Raw genomic sequence first — 20,157 nt, 5'->3', positions numbered from 1 at the left:
GTTCTCCTAAGCCCTGTGGCAAATTACCCTCCTCCACACATATTACCTCTCTTAATCAGTAAACTCTGAATGAGCCCAAAATTGGTTGCCTGGATGTATCACAGCCAGGAGAGAAAAACTCCAGTGTTTAGGTCTTGGCTCTTACTTATTTCCGTTAATCTCCCCAAATAGATATAGGCATTAGAGTGAATATTCTGAGTTCTTGGGCTCTGGGGGTTCTTCCTCTCTTGGGTTTATAAGGACCAAGAGTTTGAAACTTAGAAAAACCCAGGGCTGGCTGTAGAATCCACTTCTCCTGGCTCATGACAATCTGTGTGTGTGTGTGTGTGTGTGTGAGTGATATTTAATAAAGTTAATTGGATTTTTCTCAACCTTTATATAATAATCCCTCTCCATAACTCTGGTACAAGTTAACTATACCTGGAACACAGTGTCTAATTCTCAGCACTTGAGATGTGCTAGACAGTCTGGAAATCACTCAGAGAAGAACAATAGGAGTGATTAAGGGGTTGGGGAAAATGACAGACAAGGAAAGATCAAAAGAGCTGTATGTCTAGCTTGGGTACACAGGGGCATGAAAAGGGCCTGCAGTGAACATCTAGGCTGGAGAGGAGTTTTCTAGCGTGGTGCACGGAGGTCTCACTAGGAATGAAAGGATGCAACTGAGTACAAGAAAATTTAGGAAAAACAAACTGTACCAGGCTGTGGAACAATTTCCCCAAGGCTGTGAGGGACCTTGGCTTAGAACATTTAAAAGCAGATTGGACAAAGCCCTCCAGAAGAGGCTGACGGATTAGGTGAACAGCCAAGACTCACAGCAGCCCACGGTTAACAGCCCCATGTGGCCATCTAAAAAGGGAGCCCCCTTTTTATGGCAAAGAATCTAACCAGGGCTATTGTGTTCCATACACAGCAGCCTGCTGGGTGATCCAGAAGAGCACCTTCCCCAGCTCAGCAGGTAGGGACAGGGCTGAGTTTGCCTCTGTTAGAAGGTGCACTTATGAAATGGCCCCTGGGTAACACAGTGCTCTTCATTGCTCTCCTCACTGTGTGTCAGTAAAGCCATGTGCTTTATATTATCCCAGGCAGAGAGGCCGAGGTGTCTTTCATACTTTTCCTGGGACGTCCCTGTCCGGAAATCCCTCACAGTGTTGTCACAGCACTGTGCAGCAATGCCAAGCAGCCCTCCACCCTGTCCTCGCAGGCTCATGAGAGATGTGTGTGCATCTGCTTTGCATGCAACCTGTCTGTCTTTTTTTTTCTTCTTCTTCTTTGTGGGGAGTAGCGTATACTTTCATTCCTGTGTAAAGACAAGTCCCTCCTGCAACGCCCAGGAAGTCGTTCAGTGGTGGGATTCTGGCACTTATGCACAGCCAGAGGGGTAAAGACAGGTGACCCTAACACCCAGGGCTTGGAGCGTAAAAGCTTTTAGCAAGCAGTGGGAAGCAGAATGGCTTCCGATTGTTCACCCTGCTAGAATGACTCAGCCACCAAACAATTTCCCTTTCAGTCGTTTCTTCCCATGGACTCTGAATTTAGTTCATTTTGATTATGCCCTAATTTCTGCCCACCAGCAACCTGTGCCCCCCCTTCCCTCCACCCAACCCTTGAATTATCTAGAGGGTACATCTTCATTATACCCCTGCTGTGGGGAACCAAGTGCCACAGTGGCTTTGAAGAGCTGTTTTTCTAGCAAAGGGAATTAGCATACAGCTCTGCATACCTCCAAACCATAATAATAATAATACTTAGCACATATATAATTCCTCTCATCTTCCTAAGTGCTGCACAGACATTAAATGTAATTAAGCCTCACAACAGCCCTTTGAGGTAGGTTAAAAGAAGCATTGAAAACTGGAGAGAGCTCAGGGAGCAAGGGGCTGACTTAGGAGGAGAGATTTAAAGAGCTGAATGTGTCTAGCTTGGCTAAGCATGACTGTAAAGAAGGCACGATAACCATTAGGGCTGATCATATACTGTACTTTCAGGGTTCAAGGACATGCCAGTTCCAAATGCAACTCAGTTTGACCATGTTCTTCCCTCTTCTTAAGCTTTGTCATCATGGGAAAGCTTTACAACCTATACTGCTACAATCCCTGTAACGGGGGCATGCTCCCCCACTCCTGTTTTCTCTAATTACTGACCCCTCCCCTTTGTAGGTATCTGCCTGAAGTTTATTTACAGTGCTCCACCCCACCCCCTGTACAGTCCTAGTCCATCAATAGCATTATGCAGCTTCACAACACCTTCATCCAAAGGAGAGAAGGGAAGACATCTCTCCACCTGGAGATCGCCCTTACTCTGACCCACCCTGTCTGCTCACTCCCATGCCCTCTCTCTTCCCCTAGCACTTCCTTCCTGTGTTCTCTTCTACTCCCCCAGTTAATGGCTTAATTAGCTCGTTAGGTCTCCTCAGCCTGGTCATTAGCACACCTTTCCTCTGTCAGTAACCAGAGTGCTGGTTCAGCTGCTGGTTCTCAGGACTCTGTCCCCAGCGGACACACTTATTCCACGACGTGTGGCTGTTTTTTTGGTTCAGCTTAAATGCCTTCCCGAAGGGCAGAGCTTTGTCTACTTTTAAAAGCTGGCCGAGTAGAGCTGCTGGCACAACCCTCCCAGAGTAGGTGCCAGTTCAGTGAGAAAAATGAATGAGCACGTCAAAAGAGCTCTTACTGTTGTTTATATTACCGTGGTTCCTAAGAGTCCCAGTCATGGACCCACAGCTCATTGCGCTCGGCACCGTACACAATGGTCCCTTCTGACCTTGAAGTCTAGGAGAAATGGCATTGCACTGGCCTTGTCACTGCAGAGGGGTATCCCAGAGTGCATTGCATTCAAGAAGTTGTTTCAAGTGGCATCAGCCTTACTTGAAAACAGTTTGATTTGGACGTCTGAGGGGAGAGCTGAGAACTACCTGCAAATCCCCAAAGGGGCCAGGGGCCAGTTGGTCTCCATAGGGTCTGTCTGCCCCGCAGAGTGAACTCATGTTCTCTACACTCCCGTCATTCCTCTGGAGCTAGGCTAATTCCAGCGAGCGCGGCCAGTCTGCCAAATAACACCGAGCGGCTGTGTCCGCACCGGCGCTGCACTCGCTCCTGTGTGGTGCTGCTAAGACTTCCAGGGACTCAGCCCACCATTCTTAGCGCTGCGCTGCGCTGCGCTGGGCTGCTTTGGGAATGCTTTCCCAGGGCATTGTGGGAGAATCCTTCTGTCCTCTCTGGGCTCATGGGTGGAATTGTGGGACAGCACTGGAGGACTCCTGGCACCAGCCTGCATCCACACGACAGAGGGTTGTGTTAACAGCTGACTTGCTGTGCCTATAGCCCTGACCTCTTCTTCACTCATGTTAACACCACCAGACTTGAATGAAGGCTCTTTAGATATGGACGGGACTCGCGTTCGGGGCTACGCCCGTTATAACTCGACTTAACTTTGCAGTGCAGCCAAGCCCTCAGGCAGCAGGAACAGGAGAAGTCCGTGAGCTTCAGCTGCAGCAGGGGAAGCGAAGGTTAAATGGTGAGGTGAGTGCGCAAGCTGTGAGGACAGTTTGGCAAGGGAAAAGGCTGCCCAAGGAGAGGGTGGAATATACCTTTTTTGGAGATACTCCAGCCTGAGGCTTATAGCATCCAGCTCTCTGGGAACCATGCCACAAAGCGAGGGAGTTTGAGATTCCAGCTCCGGGGAATTCAGGCAGCTTGTGGGAGGTCACAGAGCCTTCCTCACCACCAGGGAAAAGCCCTTCTATGGTATGTCTACACTGCAATAAGGCAGCCATGGCTGGTCTCTGGCAGCTGACGCAGGCTTGGGAGACTCAGCCTGGAGGGCTGTCAAATGGCAGTCGAGATGTTCAGGCCTGGGCTCTCGCCCCCTCACCGGAGCCCGAACACCTACACTGCAATTTTATTGTCCCAAGCCCGAGCCCAAGCCAGCTGACGCAGGTCAAGGCAGCGTACACATACCCTGTACGTCTCTTCCTCAGCCACTGTCCTTTCAGTCACTGTTCTTTGTAACCGGGATGGAGGGAATGCCAGCAGGCTACAAGCGAACAATGCCCCTGGCTATGATGTGGCTTCTTCACCCTACACGCTTATATAAACTTGCTTTCATGCACATGCAGGCATTGACAAAACCTTTGCACCTTGCATTCTCATATTCACACTTGTGAACACACCCGGTCATGCCCACGGACCCCATGCATTCCCACACACAGTTACACGCTCATGCATGTACATCCCTTCACACATACGAATGTGCAGACACGGACACACGCACTCACACCATCTCAGACAATAATGGAAAACCGATAAAGGACTGTAAGGCAGCAGGACTTCAGTCAGGCTGCATTAAGTGCCCGCAAGTGAACAAGATGAAAGGGCAGGCCTGCTGGGCTGTAAAGTTAATAGAGGGGCCCAGCAGGACTGGCTGCTGAACAGTGATTCTGATGACTCTGGAAGCGTCCTATTCGTTCTCATCGATATAGTGTTTAAGATCCTGCAACAAGGATGTGTGTGTGTGTGCCGTGCATGCACCAACGGGGTGTGTGTGTGTGTGTGTGTGTATTATATATATAAGAGCAGGAGAAGAGCAGTTGCTTGTGGAGGAAATATGTCCATGATGCTGATCCTGAAAAATGGTGGGGGAAATGAAAGAAAAGGACAAGCAAGCACAGAGATTTGAGAGCCTTGACTAAAAGATGCTAGATGAGTGTTAGTTTCACTAACCCTTTTGAGGCAGAGGATGAGTGTTTGCAATGGCATAGTGAATATTTCAGGGACAGAGGCAGATGCGGTGGTAACTACAGGAAGGGAACTTCCTTGAATCAGACAAGACTCTGATGATTGGAAGGTTGTTCGTTGCAGGTTCCAAGAGAAGAAAACCCACATCTGAGCCAGCAGCCTGTATTTGAATTTAAACTGATTCTTGCTGCAGCATCCCCTCAGCCAGTTATACAGCATCACGCACCCGGCAGAGGGAGGAGCTCCACTGTGGCTCATATGCAGAGCTGTGCTAAAATCTGATTGTTCGGTCGCTGGCAATGCTGAAGTTGTTGTTTTTTTGTTAAATGGTCCCAGGGCAAACAAAACATGTTTTCAGTTTTGAGCTTTATAAAGGTTTTATTATTGTTGGTTTTAAAAAATAAAAATGTAAAGAAATGTTGAGACAAGAAGCTCGGCTAAACAAAAACATTTTGATTTGAAACCTTGTCAGAACAGAACATTTAGCCTCTCTCGGATATTATGTTTAGGATTTTTTTTTCCCTTGACCAAAACAATTTGGCAAATCGGATGTGAATTTACAAAATGGTTTGAGCTGACTCAAAACTGTGTTTGTCCCACACAAAATGTTTGGGTCAAAAATGTTGCTCCGCTCTGCTCACTCACACTGGTCTCCAAACAGATGCACAGGAGCCCCACGTGCAGCTGAACCATTTCATTTAAGTTCTGCCGTACTTTGAGACAAAGCCTCAGCAGTCTGCTTGGAATCTGGTAATAGCAGCCCTCCAGCACGGGCCAGTGAACGCGCCAGGAGGTTGTCAGGATGACTAACAGAAAGCTTCCCACTGCCCCACGACAGGAAATCACATACTGCTTTCTGTTACCTTCAACATACCATGGATGTGTAAGCTGCATTATAGCAATTTGTTTTTGCAGAGGGCCAGGCTTTAGGAATGTGATTTTTGACCATGTACAGCACCTGGCACAACAGGGTCTGGGTCAATAACTGGGGCTCTTAGGTGCTACTGCGTACAATAAAAATGAGAGTCAGGAGCTAAGAGCCACAGAGCTGGCTAGGACCTGTTGTAGGTAACACATCTTGTTTTCAGAATGCCCCAGTGCTGCGTTAGAGACTCCTTCCCTTGTCTATTCTGGCAAACAGAGGCTGCAAGTCACTAAGAAAAGGCCTTGTCCACATGTGGGAATAGCCCCGAATCAGCCACCAGCGGTAGGCAGTCAATGCAGGTGCAGAAGTGCTTGCCACTGCCGACCCCTGGAGCAAGCCCAGGTTTTCCCCAGCTAAGTTAATTGGGTTGGCCCTAGCAGTCAGCACTGGAGTAGCTGCACCAGCTGCCGAATCAGGACAGTTCCTGAGTGTAGATAAGGCTTTAGACATCATTCTAAACGCTCCAGAAGGGAGCCTGGCTATTTCCTCTGTGTGTGTGTGTGTGTACGTACGTGTACGTGTACCTTCACCCACAGCCCCTCCCTGTTCACCATGTCGGGTGCCTGCCATGCTGTCTGTTTGCTCCATGGGACACTGGGAGCACACCCCCTCTGTGCTTCAGAGCCTGGACCTGGGGAAGTGGAGAGAGGGACCTGCAGTCTCTGACCCAAACAATCCTTGGCCCCTCTGCCGAGCCTGGCAAGGGACCCAGCCACTTAGATTCAGAGACTTTAAGGCCAGAAGGAACCATTGTAGCCTGACCTCCTGCACAGCACAGACCAGAGAACTCCCCCTCCGCCCCCAAACCCCCCCCCCCCCCCCGTGACCCATGCACTTGAATTGCCCTGTTCTATCCTCTTCCATTCACTTCTTGTCTCCTGCAGGTTTGCAACTCCTGGGTACAGCGAGATCTTTGCTATGACTGCAGCACCACCGGTCTCCGCCCTTAGCCAGGACGCCTCCGTAGAAGACACTCTTGGGGTCTCCTCTCTCCTCTACATGCCATCAGCCCAGGAGCATCATGGGGAGCGTCAGTAGCCTCATCTCCGGCCACAGCTTCCACAGCAAGCACTGCCGGGCCTCCCAGTACAAGCTCCGCAAGTCGTCCCACCTGAAGAAGTTGAACAGGTATTCAGATGGGCTGCTGAGGTTCGGCTTCTCCCAGGACTCCAGCCACAACAAGTCGAGCTCCAAAGGCAACAAGAATGAGGACTTCTTTTACATCAAGGTCAGCCAGAAAGCCCCTGGCTCCCACCGGACGGATTACACGTCACTTTCCAGCGGGGACCTGGGCAGCCAGACAGGGGCCACTGGCATGGACTTTGGCACACCCACTCCCCAGAAACTGATGCCATTTTCCAATCAGCTGGAACTGGTTAGTAACAGAGACCAGTCACACCGTGTCTAAGGCCTTGTCTGAACTGGGAGGTTGCCCCACTTTCAGCCAGTGGGGTAGTCAGTGGTGTTAATGAAGCCTTTAGTGCAGACAGGCTAGCCTGCTATTTGTGCCAGGGGAGCTGCAGCTGTGCACAGTCAGCGTGATCCAGCGGTTAGAGCAGACTCAGGACTCCTGGGTTCTATTTCCAACTCTGCCCCTGGTTGACTTGGGGAGTCACTTTGCTGAAACAAAATTCCCAGTTCCACGAGCCAATTGAAGGCCACTAGGGAGGTGCAGAATTGTTAATGTCAAACCCCAAGAATGGTTTAGTTTGAGATTTCATTACAAACTCCAAACCCAGAGCAGTTTCCCGAGACGCTTCGCTCAAGTTAGCCTGGGACTGGTTTATAGCTCCCACATAGTGACTGTGCAGCCTTAAGGTTTCAGGTAGAAACCATGGTAGAACTCAGCTGGGTGGGCCGAGTTTTGCACGGAGTTGCGGCCTTTGTTCAAGGGCAGATTGAAGCTCAGGAGGCTGGCAGGACTGAAACCAAATAAAAGGTTTGCCAGACCCCACTGTGAACTGAAGCCACCAGGATTCCCCCAGCTCTGATAGGTCCATGGCTGCTCACTGTTCACGTGACCAAGGCCTGCGAGTAGCAAGCCATCCCTGGCAACAGTGAAAGTGAAGGAAAAGAGAAATAAAACCATGGTGTAGAGCTAAGCTACAAAACAGGAAAGATGGTTGTGAGCTCAGGGTGCTAGCTTAGCAGTTATGAGATCTGGGTTCAGTTCCTTCCTCTACCACAGAATTCCTGTGTGGCCTTGGGCACATCCCTTAGTCTCTCTCTGCCTCAGTTCCCCATCTGTACAGTGCGGATAATAGCAGTGTCCTACCTCACAGTGGGTTGTGAGGATAAATGCATTAAAAGATTGTGAGATGCTCAGATACTATGGTAACAGGGAGTGTGTACGTACAACAAAGGAGAAACACAAGAGTCTGTAAAGAGGAGGCTTGAGGAAGCTTTTCACAAGGCAGCCGCTACGCTTTAAACCAGAACTTGGTTACGAAGGAGCTGAGCGCTCCAGTCAAGCTCTGCGGGCCAGAGCCAGGAATTAGATTGATAGCAGGTCCCTGTCTGTGCCGCTGGAGAAGCTGCAGTTTACAAACAGCTTGGCTTTGCTCCTGGACTGAAACATTTCCATGACCAAGTGTGGCTTTAAGGGCGCTCACAGCAGAGCTCTTCGAGTGACGGGAATAAGCCAAACAATCCCTCCTAGGCCACAGGCCAGCAAGGAAGCAATACCCTGTGTAAACAGTAGTATGCATTTGCCTCAGGAATCAAAGCTCGTGATCCCCAGATGTTCAAAATAATTAAAAGACAGGCCCAGTGCTACAGGACATGGGCTATGTGCCCACTGGTAGTCAGCCCAAGAACATGGCTTGTCCACTATTGCCAAACACTCTCTGGACCACAATCCCAGGTTACAAGGCAAATAGTTTTGGGACTCCCCTCCCACCTAGCCCTAAAGAAAGGGAGAATGGTCACAATGCCCCAGTTATGAACCCATGATCTAGTGATTAGATCAGGGCCCTGTGAATCAGGTCTCCTGGGCTCTTAACCCTGCCCCTTGGGTTGCCATTTGCACCATTGCCCACTGAGTGTAACTTGCTAGGAGATCAGAGGGGTGGAGTTTTCTCCCTGCTTTGCCCTGGTGCAAATGACTGCACCAGCCACAGGGTACTGGGCTCCATTCCCTGTTTTGGGAGAGGAGTGTGCTCTGTTGGGGAAAGCAGGAGCCTCAGATTTAGGGAGCCTGGGTTCTGTGCCCAGCTCTGCCCTTGAGTCACTGCGTGGTCTTGAGTAAGTTCCTGAACCTCTCTGGACCTTAGTTCCCCATGTTGTCTAAAATGGGGGTAACCCCCCCCCCCTTCTGGTAGGTACTTGAGATCACTGCAAATATGACCATAATTTATTAACCAGCCAGCCACATTCTCCTTTTCAGTGATTGGGTTTGCTGCGTGCTCACCCTGCCCCCTGCATGTTCCCATCCCACAGCTCCAACTCTCATTGGGGTGAGCCAAGAGAGAGAGCTATCCCTTGGCTGAGCTGCATCTTTCCCAGGGCACGTTCCAAGGAAGCAATGGGAGGAGAAGCCTGAGGTACCGCTAACATCCCTTCCCCTGCCTGCTGCACGGTTTAGACCCAGCAGACACAGGGTATTTCAGTGCATCTGGGAACAAACAGCAGTTATGTCCTTAAGAGAGGCACAGGGAGGAGAAGCAAAGGAAGCTCCCAAGGGAGGAGAGTGGCTAGAGGCCAAGCTGATTCTGGAACTCTGAACTTCCCCCCAGTGGTCAGCTAGTTACATGCATTGTTGCCAATTTAGTCATTTTCAAACTCTAATTTCAGTTCCTGGGGAAAACCACTCCCCCAGTCACTGGAACACAGGCCAGCACAATTCTACAGGCGGGGATCTCCCTGCCCCCCTCCTCAGTCCCTTCGCTTTCCTCCCAAGTGGGGCAGCCCTGCAATGAGTCAGCTAGCAGGGTTCAGCTGTGCTATGGGATCCCCTGCAGTCTCAGCTGCCAGGGACCCGGCATTAGAAAACCTACAAGGGATTAAGCAGAAAGGAGTAAGATCCAAGTCCTTGGGTATGCACTGATCAGAATCTCTCTTCTCTCTAGGGCACAGAGAAGGGCGTTATAAGGCCAACTGCCTTCAAGCCAGTGATCCCCCGCTCAGGCGCGATCCTCCACTCCTCTCCGGAAAATGGCAGCCATATCTCCCAGCAGCTGCACCCTCCGGACAAAAGGAAGGATCAAGAACTCAAGCCCATGTTGTGCTCTGGAGGTTTGTCGGACTCCGGCAGGAACTCTATGTCCAGCCTCCCAACCCACAGCACCACCAGCAGCTACCAGCTGGATCCCCTGGTCACCCCTATGGGGCCCATCAGCCGCTTCGGGGGCTCAGCCCACAACATCACCCAGTGCACCATCATACAAGACAGCAACATGATGAGCCTCAAGGCGCTGTCCTTCTCCGACAGCGGCAACAAGATCCTCAACCCTGGAAAAGCTGCCCACCACCCCGAGAAAGCCTCCTGCATCCGGTCTCCCATCTCCACAGATGAGTCCACCATCCAGGAGCTGGAGCAGAAACTGCTGGAGAGGGAAGGGGAACTGCAGGAACTGCAGTGCAGCTTCGAGGAGAAGGAGATCACCTCCTGCCAGGCCTATGAGGAAAAGCAGAGGCGCTGCAAGGAAGAGCTGGAGGGGCTGAAGCAAAAGTGCAACAGCAAGCTCAAGCAAACCTCTCAGAAGATGCAGCGGACGCAGCAGGTGCTGCACCTCCAAGTGTTCCAGTTGCAAAAGGAGAAGCAGCAGCTTCGTGAGGAGCTGGAGAACCTCATGAAGGAGCAAGACCTGCTGCAGACCAAGCTGAGGTCCTACGAGAAAGAGAAAACCAGCTTTGCCCCAGCGCTGGAAGAAACTCAGTGGGAGGTGAGACAGTGCTCTGTTTTGAACACACTAAAGTCACACAAGTGAGGGGGCGGTGGGGGTTTCCAAATTGCTGTGACTGCAAAAAAAAAAAAAAATGCACGTGATTGCACCCACAGGTAGGCATGCAAAAGGCAGTAACTGTGCAAACAGGTGATTGCACAGTTACCCTTTTTGGGGTCTACAAATGCTTTGTGGCTGAGCTCTTTCACACTATCTGTTGCATTTATGAAGCATCCAGAATTCTAGTATTTAAGAACCTAAGGCCCAAACCAGTGCTTACTGAAATAAATGCCAGTTGTCTTTGAATTAAGTGGGCTTTCTAGATGCCAGCCTGTTTTTCTGTCCTCACATACACTGCACTGAACATTGTTGTGTTTGAGAAATTTGTGAAGGTAGTTATCTGTTGTGCGTGGATGCATTGTTTGTAGGCACAGAATAAGAGAATATGTCCATTTAAGACATTTTTCTTGCTTGCCGGGCATGTGGAAGCTTTGTAATGTATTCATTTAGACTGATCCTGTACCCCTCATGACATCTTGGCATCTCACATCATTTAAAGACACAACTACGACATTTAAAAAACCCCTGTTGTTAAAATAACTCAGTTAATGAAACAGCCAATCACACAATTCTTCCAGCTGTAGACTGTTCTCCCGTCATCCCCCAAGGAACTATAAAGCTGCTTTACTTACATGTGAAGTAACTACCTGGACTTGACGTGGGTCACTTCATCAGAGTATTAAAACCTTCCTACTGCATGCCTGTGTTTTATATAATCTCCTTATTGATCTGATACAAAATTTAATAAAAGAGACAGGTAAGCTGCTGAAAATTCAAGCAGCATTCTCCTCCCTGCAGCATGAATGAAACATGTGAACATGTTTGTTACAAATGGATGTGCAGAGCCATTGGTGGACTAATCTGTACATTAGAGGATGGCGGCTAATCAAAATTGATATTAGCCCTTCCCCCTCCAACCCCCATCTGCAGATTTGTTTTCATATTTTTGTTGATTTGCTCCTAAACTGAAAACCCCAGAAACTAAAATCTCAGGGTGTGCGTACACCGAGCTGGGAGCAAGGCTCTGGGTCCAAGCTCAGACAGTTCCCCTGAACCTCTGCCAGTGTTGCAATGTCCACATAGCTGTCTTTAGTGTGCTGGCACAAGTCCCATCAACACAAGCTTGTGCAAACATACCTTTAAGGGCCAGATTTTCAAATTAGCCCTGTGTTTTTGGGTGCACGTTGGATGCTGAGCACTTCTGAAATTCTGGCCCAAGTTGTGGATGCTGAGCCCTTGGAAATCTGAATTACAGTAGTATTTGAGTGCCTAGCCCCCATAGGCTTCTTTGACAGTCCCAGCCTTGATGCTGACCGACACTGCAGAGACCCAGTGCAAAGTTTAGGCCCCACTCCAGGGACTGAATTTCACCTCAGTGAAGCTATTTTTGGGTGTCACTGATCTATTTGCAATATTCAGGGATGGTGCCTGGGTGTAAAAGTCCAACTGGTAGTGTAGAACTGTGCTAAGAGAAGGTTTCTCAGCCAGGACCCCCAGGTTCTATTCCTACCTCCACCATGGACTGGAATCGGATGGAGCACGGGTGAGCGACATGGTGGGTTTCGTACCACTTTGGGGTGTGGTTTTTAAGCAGTGGCCCTAACGCTGGCCGGTTGGTGTCCCCCCACAGGTGTGTCAGAAGTCTGGCGAAATCTCCCTCCTGAAGCAGCAGTTGAAGGACTCCCAGATGGAGCTCAATGCCAAGACAAGCGAGATCCTCAGCTTGAAAGCCCAGCTGAAGGACGTGAGGGGGAAGATGGAGGGACTGGAGATGAAAACCCAGGACATGGAAGATTCCCTTCGCACCAAGGCTATGGAGCTGGAGGTGTGTGAAAATGAGCTCCAGCGCAAGAGGAATGAGTCGGAGCTGTTGAGGGAGAAGGTGAACCTGCTGGAGCAGGAGATCATGGAGCTCCGGACGGAGCCGACCATCCTCAAGGAGCAGCGAAGCGATGGGAGGGATGGGATGGCCTCCGCCAGCCCGGCTGTGGGGATGATGGACGACGTCCAAGCCCTGCAGGGGGCAGTGGAGAAACTGAAAGCAGAGCTGAAGGAGGAGAGAGACAAGAACGAGCAGCTGACTTCCAGCTTCCAGCAGGAGCGACAGATCTGGAAGGAGGAGAAGGAGAAGGTGATCCACTACCAGAAGCAGCTGCAACAGAGCTACCTTCACATGTACAAAAGGAACCAGAACATGGAGAAGATGCTCCAGCAACTGGCTGCAGGGGGAGACGGCAAAGAGCCCATCGACCTGGATATCCATGGCACCGATGTCCCCTACGAGGACATCATAGCCACGGAGATCTAACCAGACCTGCGCTCTCTCTCTCCCCGCACTTCATAGCAGCGGGGAGGAGTGTCTCTTTCAGGCAAGGACTGAGCGGCACAGCCCCATGGGTCCGTTAATGCCGGACAGCCCGTGTACAATTCGGATGAGCCGTGTATGTGTTAGCCAAGCTGGTTGCCCAACCAGCTCAAGAGCTCCTAGTGTGGCACCATGATGGTACCCCAAGCTGCCCGTCATGTTGTGGAGGTGAAAGAAAACAACTCCTGCTAATGGTGACGTGCCGGCATCTGCCCTTCGTGTCTGATGTCTCCTCAGCAGGATGCTGGTCGCCCACTTGTAGAAACGGGGAGGGGAGGGTTGGGGATTGGAACAGGAGTTTAGCAGATGATTCTGCAATCAGGGAATAAAGTGACACGCTGGCCAAACTCTCCCAGGGGTGCAGAAGGGGCCACTGGGTCACTGTGACTAAGGAAATCAGCCCCCTCCAGTGTGTAACACACACATTGGTCCGGCCCCTGGAAGAGGGTGGCCAGGGACACACTCCTCCTCCTGAGCGCCACGGGAAATAATGCCTCATTGCAACCACTGAGCCCGGGCCCAAGGGCTAAGGAATACACTGAGCCAATCAAAAAAAAAAAATCTATTTATCTTCCTCCTGGGGATTCTGGTTTCTAGGATTTGCAGGCTTTTATCCCTCTGCAGCTTGAGTCCAGTGGAACCCGTCCAGGCTCCAGTCCCTACAGGCCAAGGTGGTATTTTTGCCATGCCAGAGATTTGGATTAGCATCTCCAATCTGCTTCTTCGCTCCTTAGGTTAACCCGACCTCAAGAATGACCACCCCAACCAGCTAGTTCAGGACCAGGGACCAAAGGGAGCCCCATCCATTTCTCCTTGGCAAGCAGGATGATGGTGGGTATGTTGGGGGAAGGGATGGAAATTAAAAGATCCCTCCCTGTCTCTGAGAGAGAAGAGGATGAGGATCGATCCTCTGCCCTCAGGCAAAAAAGAAACCAGTAGAAGGAGACCACTCTCAAGGGAGCATTAGCTGACAGTGCTTATCAGTACAGCTTCGTGCCACCCCAAACTGCTTCATGCCAACGAGGCCCATGACTTCAGCGAGCCCGACTATCTTGCTTCCAGAGCTGGTCAGAAAATGCTGCAAGAGTCTTCATAAAAAGAGGTTGAACATTTCATAATAATTTTGAGCCGGTAGGTTTCCAAAAGGAACCATTTTCCACCTACTCTAAAGCTTTTGCAAAACGTTTTTATTGCAAAATGTTCAGTTTTGAAAATTCCAAGTTTAGAAAATTTTCAGCTTTTCAGTTTTAGAACCCAGCCCCTACCCTCTCCCTCCTTCTGTCATTAAAAGGAGAAGGGGAGAAAAAGGAAAAACAAACTGAAAACACCAAATCCCCAAATGTTTAGTTTACAGGTTTCATTAAAAAAAACACACACACGCTATTTTTTTTTTTTTTTTTTTTTTTTACAAATGATATTTTTTTTTGCAAAGATTTCCATGTTAGGAATAAAAGCCACTTTCCACCTAAAATATTTTTTGTTTAACAAATTTTGACCAGTCCAGCTCAGCTCCTTGCTGCTTTTTGTGTCTGGTTGCCTGAGGAGGATGGGGTAGTCTGTGCTTTGGGGAAATTAGACTTCCCACCTTATACTGGGTGCATAAAATTCAAAGCCATGTAGCCAAAAGCACTCCTTGAAAATCCTGCCCTGTGTTCTTCCTGTTGTCTCTCTCATCTCAGAGCTGGGAGCTACCAAAATATCAGTCCATCTCATTTTTTCCATCATTTTGGTCATTTTTATTTGTGTTGTTCCCCCCTCCCATTCCATGATCAAAGTTCAGGCTAGTAAAGGGAGATGCTGCAGGAAAGAAGCTTGGCCCTCAACAGCTGCTAAATATACTCTTTACAGTTCAGATCCCTATATTTTAATATGCCAGTCAGGCACAGGTGGGGGTCAAGGCCAAGTTGGCTACTGTCAAGATCCACCAGCTGGCAGCTGCTGGAGTTTGGCCATCACCTGTTTTAGATTCACTGGCACAAGGGTCCATTGTTCCTAAAAACAACCTTCTAAACCACTACCAAATATTTACAGCTTTCTTTGGTTTCTTGGATTTTAGTGCTCATGTGGAAAAGAGAGAAAATCCCCACACATAGCTGAGCCAATGCACCTTGATCCTGACCTCCGTCTCTCTGTGCTGTTCTAGCCGTAAGGGAACCCACACAAAGGTGGGACTGCAGGTCTTGACCCAGAATAACCCCTGATATTGCAGTGCTGAACAGACCCACCCTTCACTGCCATTGTGTCATATCCCTGCCCCAGAAGAGCCTTTGCTACTGTGGTCCCCTCTTTGCCCTGCAGGTGCACCTCCATCCTGACCTGCATCACTCCATTTTTCCAGTCCTGGATGAATTGCATCAAGTCTCACCTAGCTAGGGAGCGGGGTGGCTATGTGAACCAATACTAGTGAAGGACTTAAACTGAGCCCTGGGAAACTCCTCTCACGTGTGACCTGATGAAGATTTGGAGCTCAAGGAGTTAATTCTCCATTGTCCTGTACCGTGTGTGCTCACTGTCCCAAGTACAAGTGAGTGTGAAAAGCTGCCATATCCGAATGGTAGTTCTTTACACCAGCATAAATAACTGCAAAAGACGCAAGGCAATGGGGGATCAGGCCCCAGGTTTCCAAGGGGAAAAGGCTACTCTATTATCGTCCTCCCTTCTTCTCCACATGCCAGCCAGGAAGCTGGGTTTAAGGATATACCCTCCAGAGTCAAAACATGCATAAATTACCATTTCCAAACCACACTCATCTCTGGAGAATCCCCTCTGAAGCCAGTGTTGCTACCCCAGGGAGAAACCTGGCTCAATAGTGATCATTTGTCAAGCTAGGAGGCAGCTTCCCTGCTCTCTCTCTGATTCCCCCACATGTTCCCGCCTATTGAATGCTGACTGCCTTATTATTCCCCTCCATGCCATTAAGTCAGTGGGTTCCAGGCCCAGTGGGTGACAGGAGCTTGTAAGAGAAAAGGATTTCATTTTGTTTTCTAGTCCAAGTCTTAAATCTTCCCCCAGCCTTTAATGGAGGATTACAAAACTCCAGCATGTAAACCAGCCCTCCTGCACTCAGCAGCTGCCAAACGCTGCTGTGAGCAAACTGGGCTTCCTTGTCCTCACATTGGTGTCCGTTTGATCCTGTTGTGAGGGCAGGTTCTGCAGGGGCCAGAAAGCATGAAACAGAATTCTCAGCCACAAGCCTCTGAACACCTTTTTCAAGGCATTGGGAATTTTAGTGCCCAGGAAAGCTGGCTCAGCAGAAGCCAGAAGCTTCTATCCACGGAGCAGGTACGGGATGGACAGCAGGAGGTCAGGAGTCCGTGACATGCTGCGTTCCCACCATGCTTTGCCTGTGGCTTCGAAGGAACCCCTGCTCCTCTAGGAATGCAAGGAGAGTTTAGTCTCCATCGCCCGCTGGTTTCTCTCCTAGCCAAGCCTGCCAGTCAGGAGACCGATTTGTGCCAATTGCAGTGGGGTTTGTAGTGGAGCGGGGACATTGGTCCCCAAAGGAACTGGGCCGAGATCCACCAAACTCACTTCACGTGGGCTGGTGCACAGCCTTCAGCCACAACTGTCTGGGCATGAATTCAAACTGATGAGGTAGAGGCCGTCACCTCTGAGCTATCCAATTCCTAAGCCAAAGCTGGAGAGGTGAATGGACTTTCCATCCTATTGCCAGTGCCCCAGCCTACCAGCTTCTAAACTCTGAAACCGATCTGTGCCTTGTGTGTTTCCCCAACCAAAGCAAAACCAGGTGTTGTTCTGGAAGCTATTTACATTTGGCTCAAACGTGACAGGTGGGCAGCACACACTAGTCTTTTCCTCTGATGGGTTAGAGAAAAGGCTTTGGCCACCACCACCGTCCCATCTACTGGGCAGTCCCCCAAAAATCAGAACCCAACAATCAAGGGTAGGAAAGGCTCCAGCCCATCCACCATGCACTGATTCTCCGTGGGCCTGCATTTTGCATAGTCATTTCCACCAATGCAAAGCCACTGGGCTGGATTTGTATTCTGCAAGCCAGCCCAAGCAAGGGACAGTGCTCACCTGTAATGTCCCAGGATCTGGCCAGAAATTAGATGCTGAATCTGAGAGTCACAGCCTCATCCCTGCTTCTCCATCTGTATTGGCTCCGATATTCAGGCCTGTGCAACAGCTTTGGCTGCACCCCCTGTACCAGAGGGGGAGAGCTGCTGTTCTCCCCCATACATGCATGGCTGGAACTTGTGTAACAATTGCAGGGGAGGAAGGGGTCTCTCCCCCACCTCCACTTTACTCCCAGAACACACGACTGAGCCCATTCTGGTTTGGCTCAGACTTTGCACTGTTGTGCAAATAACTACACCAGGTTCAGGGGAAAAGAGAATCACGTCTCCTAGTGCTAAATTTCCACAAACTTCAGGGAGGCTTGGATACTTTGTGTCTCGAGCCCTTCTTTACTGAAGGAGGAGTTGACTGTTTCCCACAGTCATGCTGTTCCTTCAGCCCAGGAGCAGCGAGCATCTTTGGCATACCAGCCATCTCTAGGAATAAGTCCCCCTGCCACCCTTACAGAGTAAATCCATCAGATCTTTCAGACAAGGCAGATCCAGTTCCAGTTCCTCCTTGCCTTTCCCCTTAGAGATTTTCTGTTGGGAGGTGATGCGAGTTTGCAGACATTTTTCTGTAAGATATTGTGTTCTTCTCCCAACAGATTTGCTTCCCCTCCACCCCACGCATGTGTCATGCGTTCACTGCCTCTCTGACACGCTGCACACTGAGGCAGGGAGGATCCAAGCAACTAGCAATTAAAATGATCATAACTTGGAACCAACAAATGGTTCCTTATATCTGTAGTGCCCAAGATAACCTCTTACAGAAAGGGGTGGTTGTATTTGCCTTAAATACAGCGGATTCCTCCTGGAAAAAACAAACAGTCTGATCAGGAAGAATTCCACATTTTAATGTTGCACTGATGCCTTCTTTTTTCAAATGAAAAAAAAACAAGCAAGTGGCACCAAGTGTCTGTTTTCAGCTTGCTCTTCAATACCAAACCCTGGGCTGGAATTTCAGAGGTGTTGAGCACCCATGAATTGCACCCAAGTTAACGGGAGCAGCAGGTGCTGAGCACCTCTGAAAGATAGGGCCACGATTGCGATGTTGCAGATCCTCATGATGAGAGGTAGGTAGTGCAATCCACACATAAGACCTATAGCATTACAGAAAGCTTACCTCCCATTGGTGCACAGATAAGTTCAGGGCATATTAAGGCTCTGAGCCTGCAATTGCACGCATATGCTTTGTATCCTGTAACCCACACAGAACCCTGTTGAAGTCTCCAGGGCACCACACAGGTGCAAATACAGGATTGGGAAGTAAATGATACAGCTCTTCAGAGAGAGCCTCAAACTACAACATCTGCATTTGGATTCTGAACACCTAGAACTTCAGGGTGGTTTTGATAGACCCAGTAGAAAGATAAAGGCTATTTGTAAAATTTGGATCCAGTTTCAGATTTCAAACCCTAGGCTCTAGATTTTACCCATATCTTCTAGAAAGACAGCTTGGGATATAATTTGAACAAAAGAAAAAAAAATATAATGGAGCAAGACTATTCCGAGCCTAAAGGCCGAGTCTTGTGACTTATCCTGGTCCCTTTGGCTTGTGATTTATCCCTGGTTCCCTCTAGAATAATCCAGATTTTAGTCTGACCTCCTGCAGAACACAGGCCAGAGACTTTTCCACCCAGCAATTCCTGCCTCTTGTGGCTGAGCTATAGCACACCTACTGGAGGCTGATGGGTAAGCGCCAGATGCAAATGGCCCAAGAGATGCAAACGATACACGATGCAAGAAGAGCAAAATTGTTCCTGACCAGGATCCCATCAAGAGTTTTCCCACAGGGCACCAGCTCATGTCTCATTAAGGCCCTGCTCCTTCCTCATTTAAGTCAAGGGGCACGGTCCCATTGACTTCAATGGCACCCATGGGAATTCCTTGTATCACCAGCCCTGTATCTTCCACAAGCGCTGTACAATGTGATTGACTGGAGATGCTGCCTTTGCACAATGCTGTGTTTGACTTTGACTGTATGCATTGCCAATGTGTCACTCTTAGGCATATGAGTAACTGCTATGCTGTCCCACCCACCCACGGGGCGAGGCCAGGTTTTAGTCTGTATATATTAGATATTACTTTTTTTCTGCAGGTTTTTAGATGTTATTTCTGGTGACTGATGTAAACTATGGTAATTTTATGTTTTTATTTATATTATAAATAAATTTTTTAAAACCTATCCTCATTCTCTCTAAGTGGAATATTTTATAGATGTTACACAGAAGGGACCACTGTGATCATCTAGTCTGACCTCCTCCATCTAGCCCAACAACTCATGGTTGAATAACCAGTCATGAAATTACAATCTAAATAGACAAGGCAGACAAAGGAAACATTATTATCCCCATTTTACAGATGGGGACCCAAGGCCCAGAGAGATTAAGGGACAGATTTGCAAAGGTATTTAAGCACCTAAGGATGCAGATAGGATATTCCAAAGCACCTAAGGAACCAAAATGCTTTTAAAAATCCAGCTAGGTGCCAATTTGCCTCTTAGGCACCTAAATACCTTTATGAGTCTGGCCATAAGTGACGTGCCCAAGGTCAGACAGGGATTCTGTGGCAGAGCTGGGAATTGAAGCCAGATCTCTTAAGTCCCTGGCCAGTACTGTAACAGTTCTTCGTCAACTTTAAATGAGTGCTACTTCAGCCACCTCCAATTGTCCAGTCTGGCTTACATCACAGCAGCCGATGTTGCTAGAGGAAAAAGCTAGGAAAAAATCATGCAGTGATGCATGGCTGCAGAGAGAGATTTAAAACAATGTGCAGTGACATTTTAAGTGGCATGCACATTGGCAGAATCAATCCATGAACCAAACATCCTCCTAAATATTAAACCTAATCCCCAGAGTCCCTTTCCTGTAGCAAGCATTGTATCCTCTCTAGCACACAGTGGCTTTATTTGAAATGCCACAAGGTCCCGCTGGAATCCAGGCTCTGGTTGTGATGGACAAGAGCCTAGATCCTCAAAAGTATTTAGGCTCCTATCTTTTAGGATTTGGGACAAAGTGCCTGGAGAGACGCCACCTCTAGGCAACAGAGGAGAGTTCAGTCTCCATTCAGTTTTTGGGCCACTTTTTATTTGCCCCTCTGCCGTGTT

At 49.1% G+C, this 20,157-nt stretch overlaps 1 protein-coding gene across 5 annotated transcripts in view; it reads left to right on the top strand.

The window, feature by feature from the left end:
- LZTS1 (leucine zipper tumor suppressor 1) overlaps positions 1 to 19,236 on the top strand; it is a 41,244-nt gene extending 22,008 nt beyond the window's left edge. For 4 of the 5 annotated variants that reach the window (XM_048829465.2, XM_048829468.2, XM_048829467.2 and 1 more), the window contains 3 exons: positions 6,546 to 7,036; positions 9,729 to 10,544; positions 12,235 to 19,236. In XM_048829465.2, the coding sequence (XP_048685422.1) occupies positions 6,683 to 7,036; positions 9,729 to 10,544; positions 12,235 to 12,912 (1,848 nt within the window). In that variant the 5' untranslated portion in view covers positions 6,546 to 6,682 and the 3' untranslated portion in view covers positions 12,913 to 19,236. Of the gene's footprint in view, positions 1 to 3,438; positions 3,522 to 6,545; positions 7,037 to 9,728; positions 10,545 to 12,234 lie in introns of all 5 variants that reach the window. The other variant, XM_075123395.1, reaches the window with a different exon arrangement.
- Positions 19,237 to 20,157: the final 921 nt, after the last annotated feature.

The sequence above is a fragment of the Caretta caretta genome, chromosome 26 (assembly GCF_965140235.1).
Source record: "Caretta caretta isolate rCarCar2 chromosome 26, rCarCar1.hap1, whole genome shotgun sequence".
Taxonomy (NCBI): domain Eukaryota; kingdom Metazoa; phylum Chordata; order Testudines; family Cheloniidae; genus Caretta; species Caretta caretta.
This window is presented reverse-complemented; position numbering and strand designations above follow the sequence as displayed.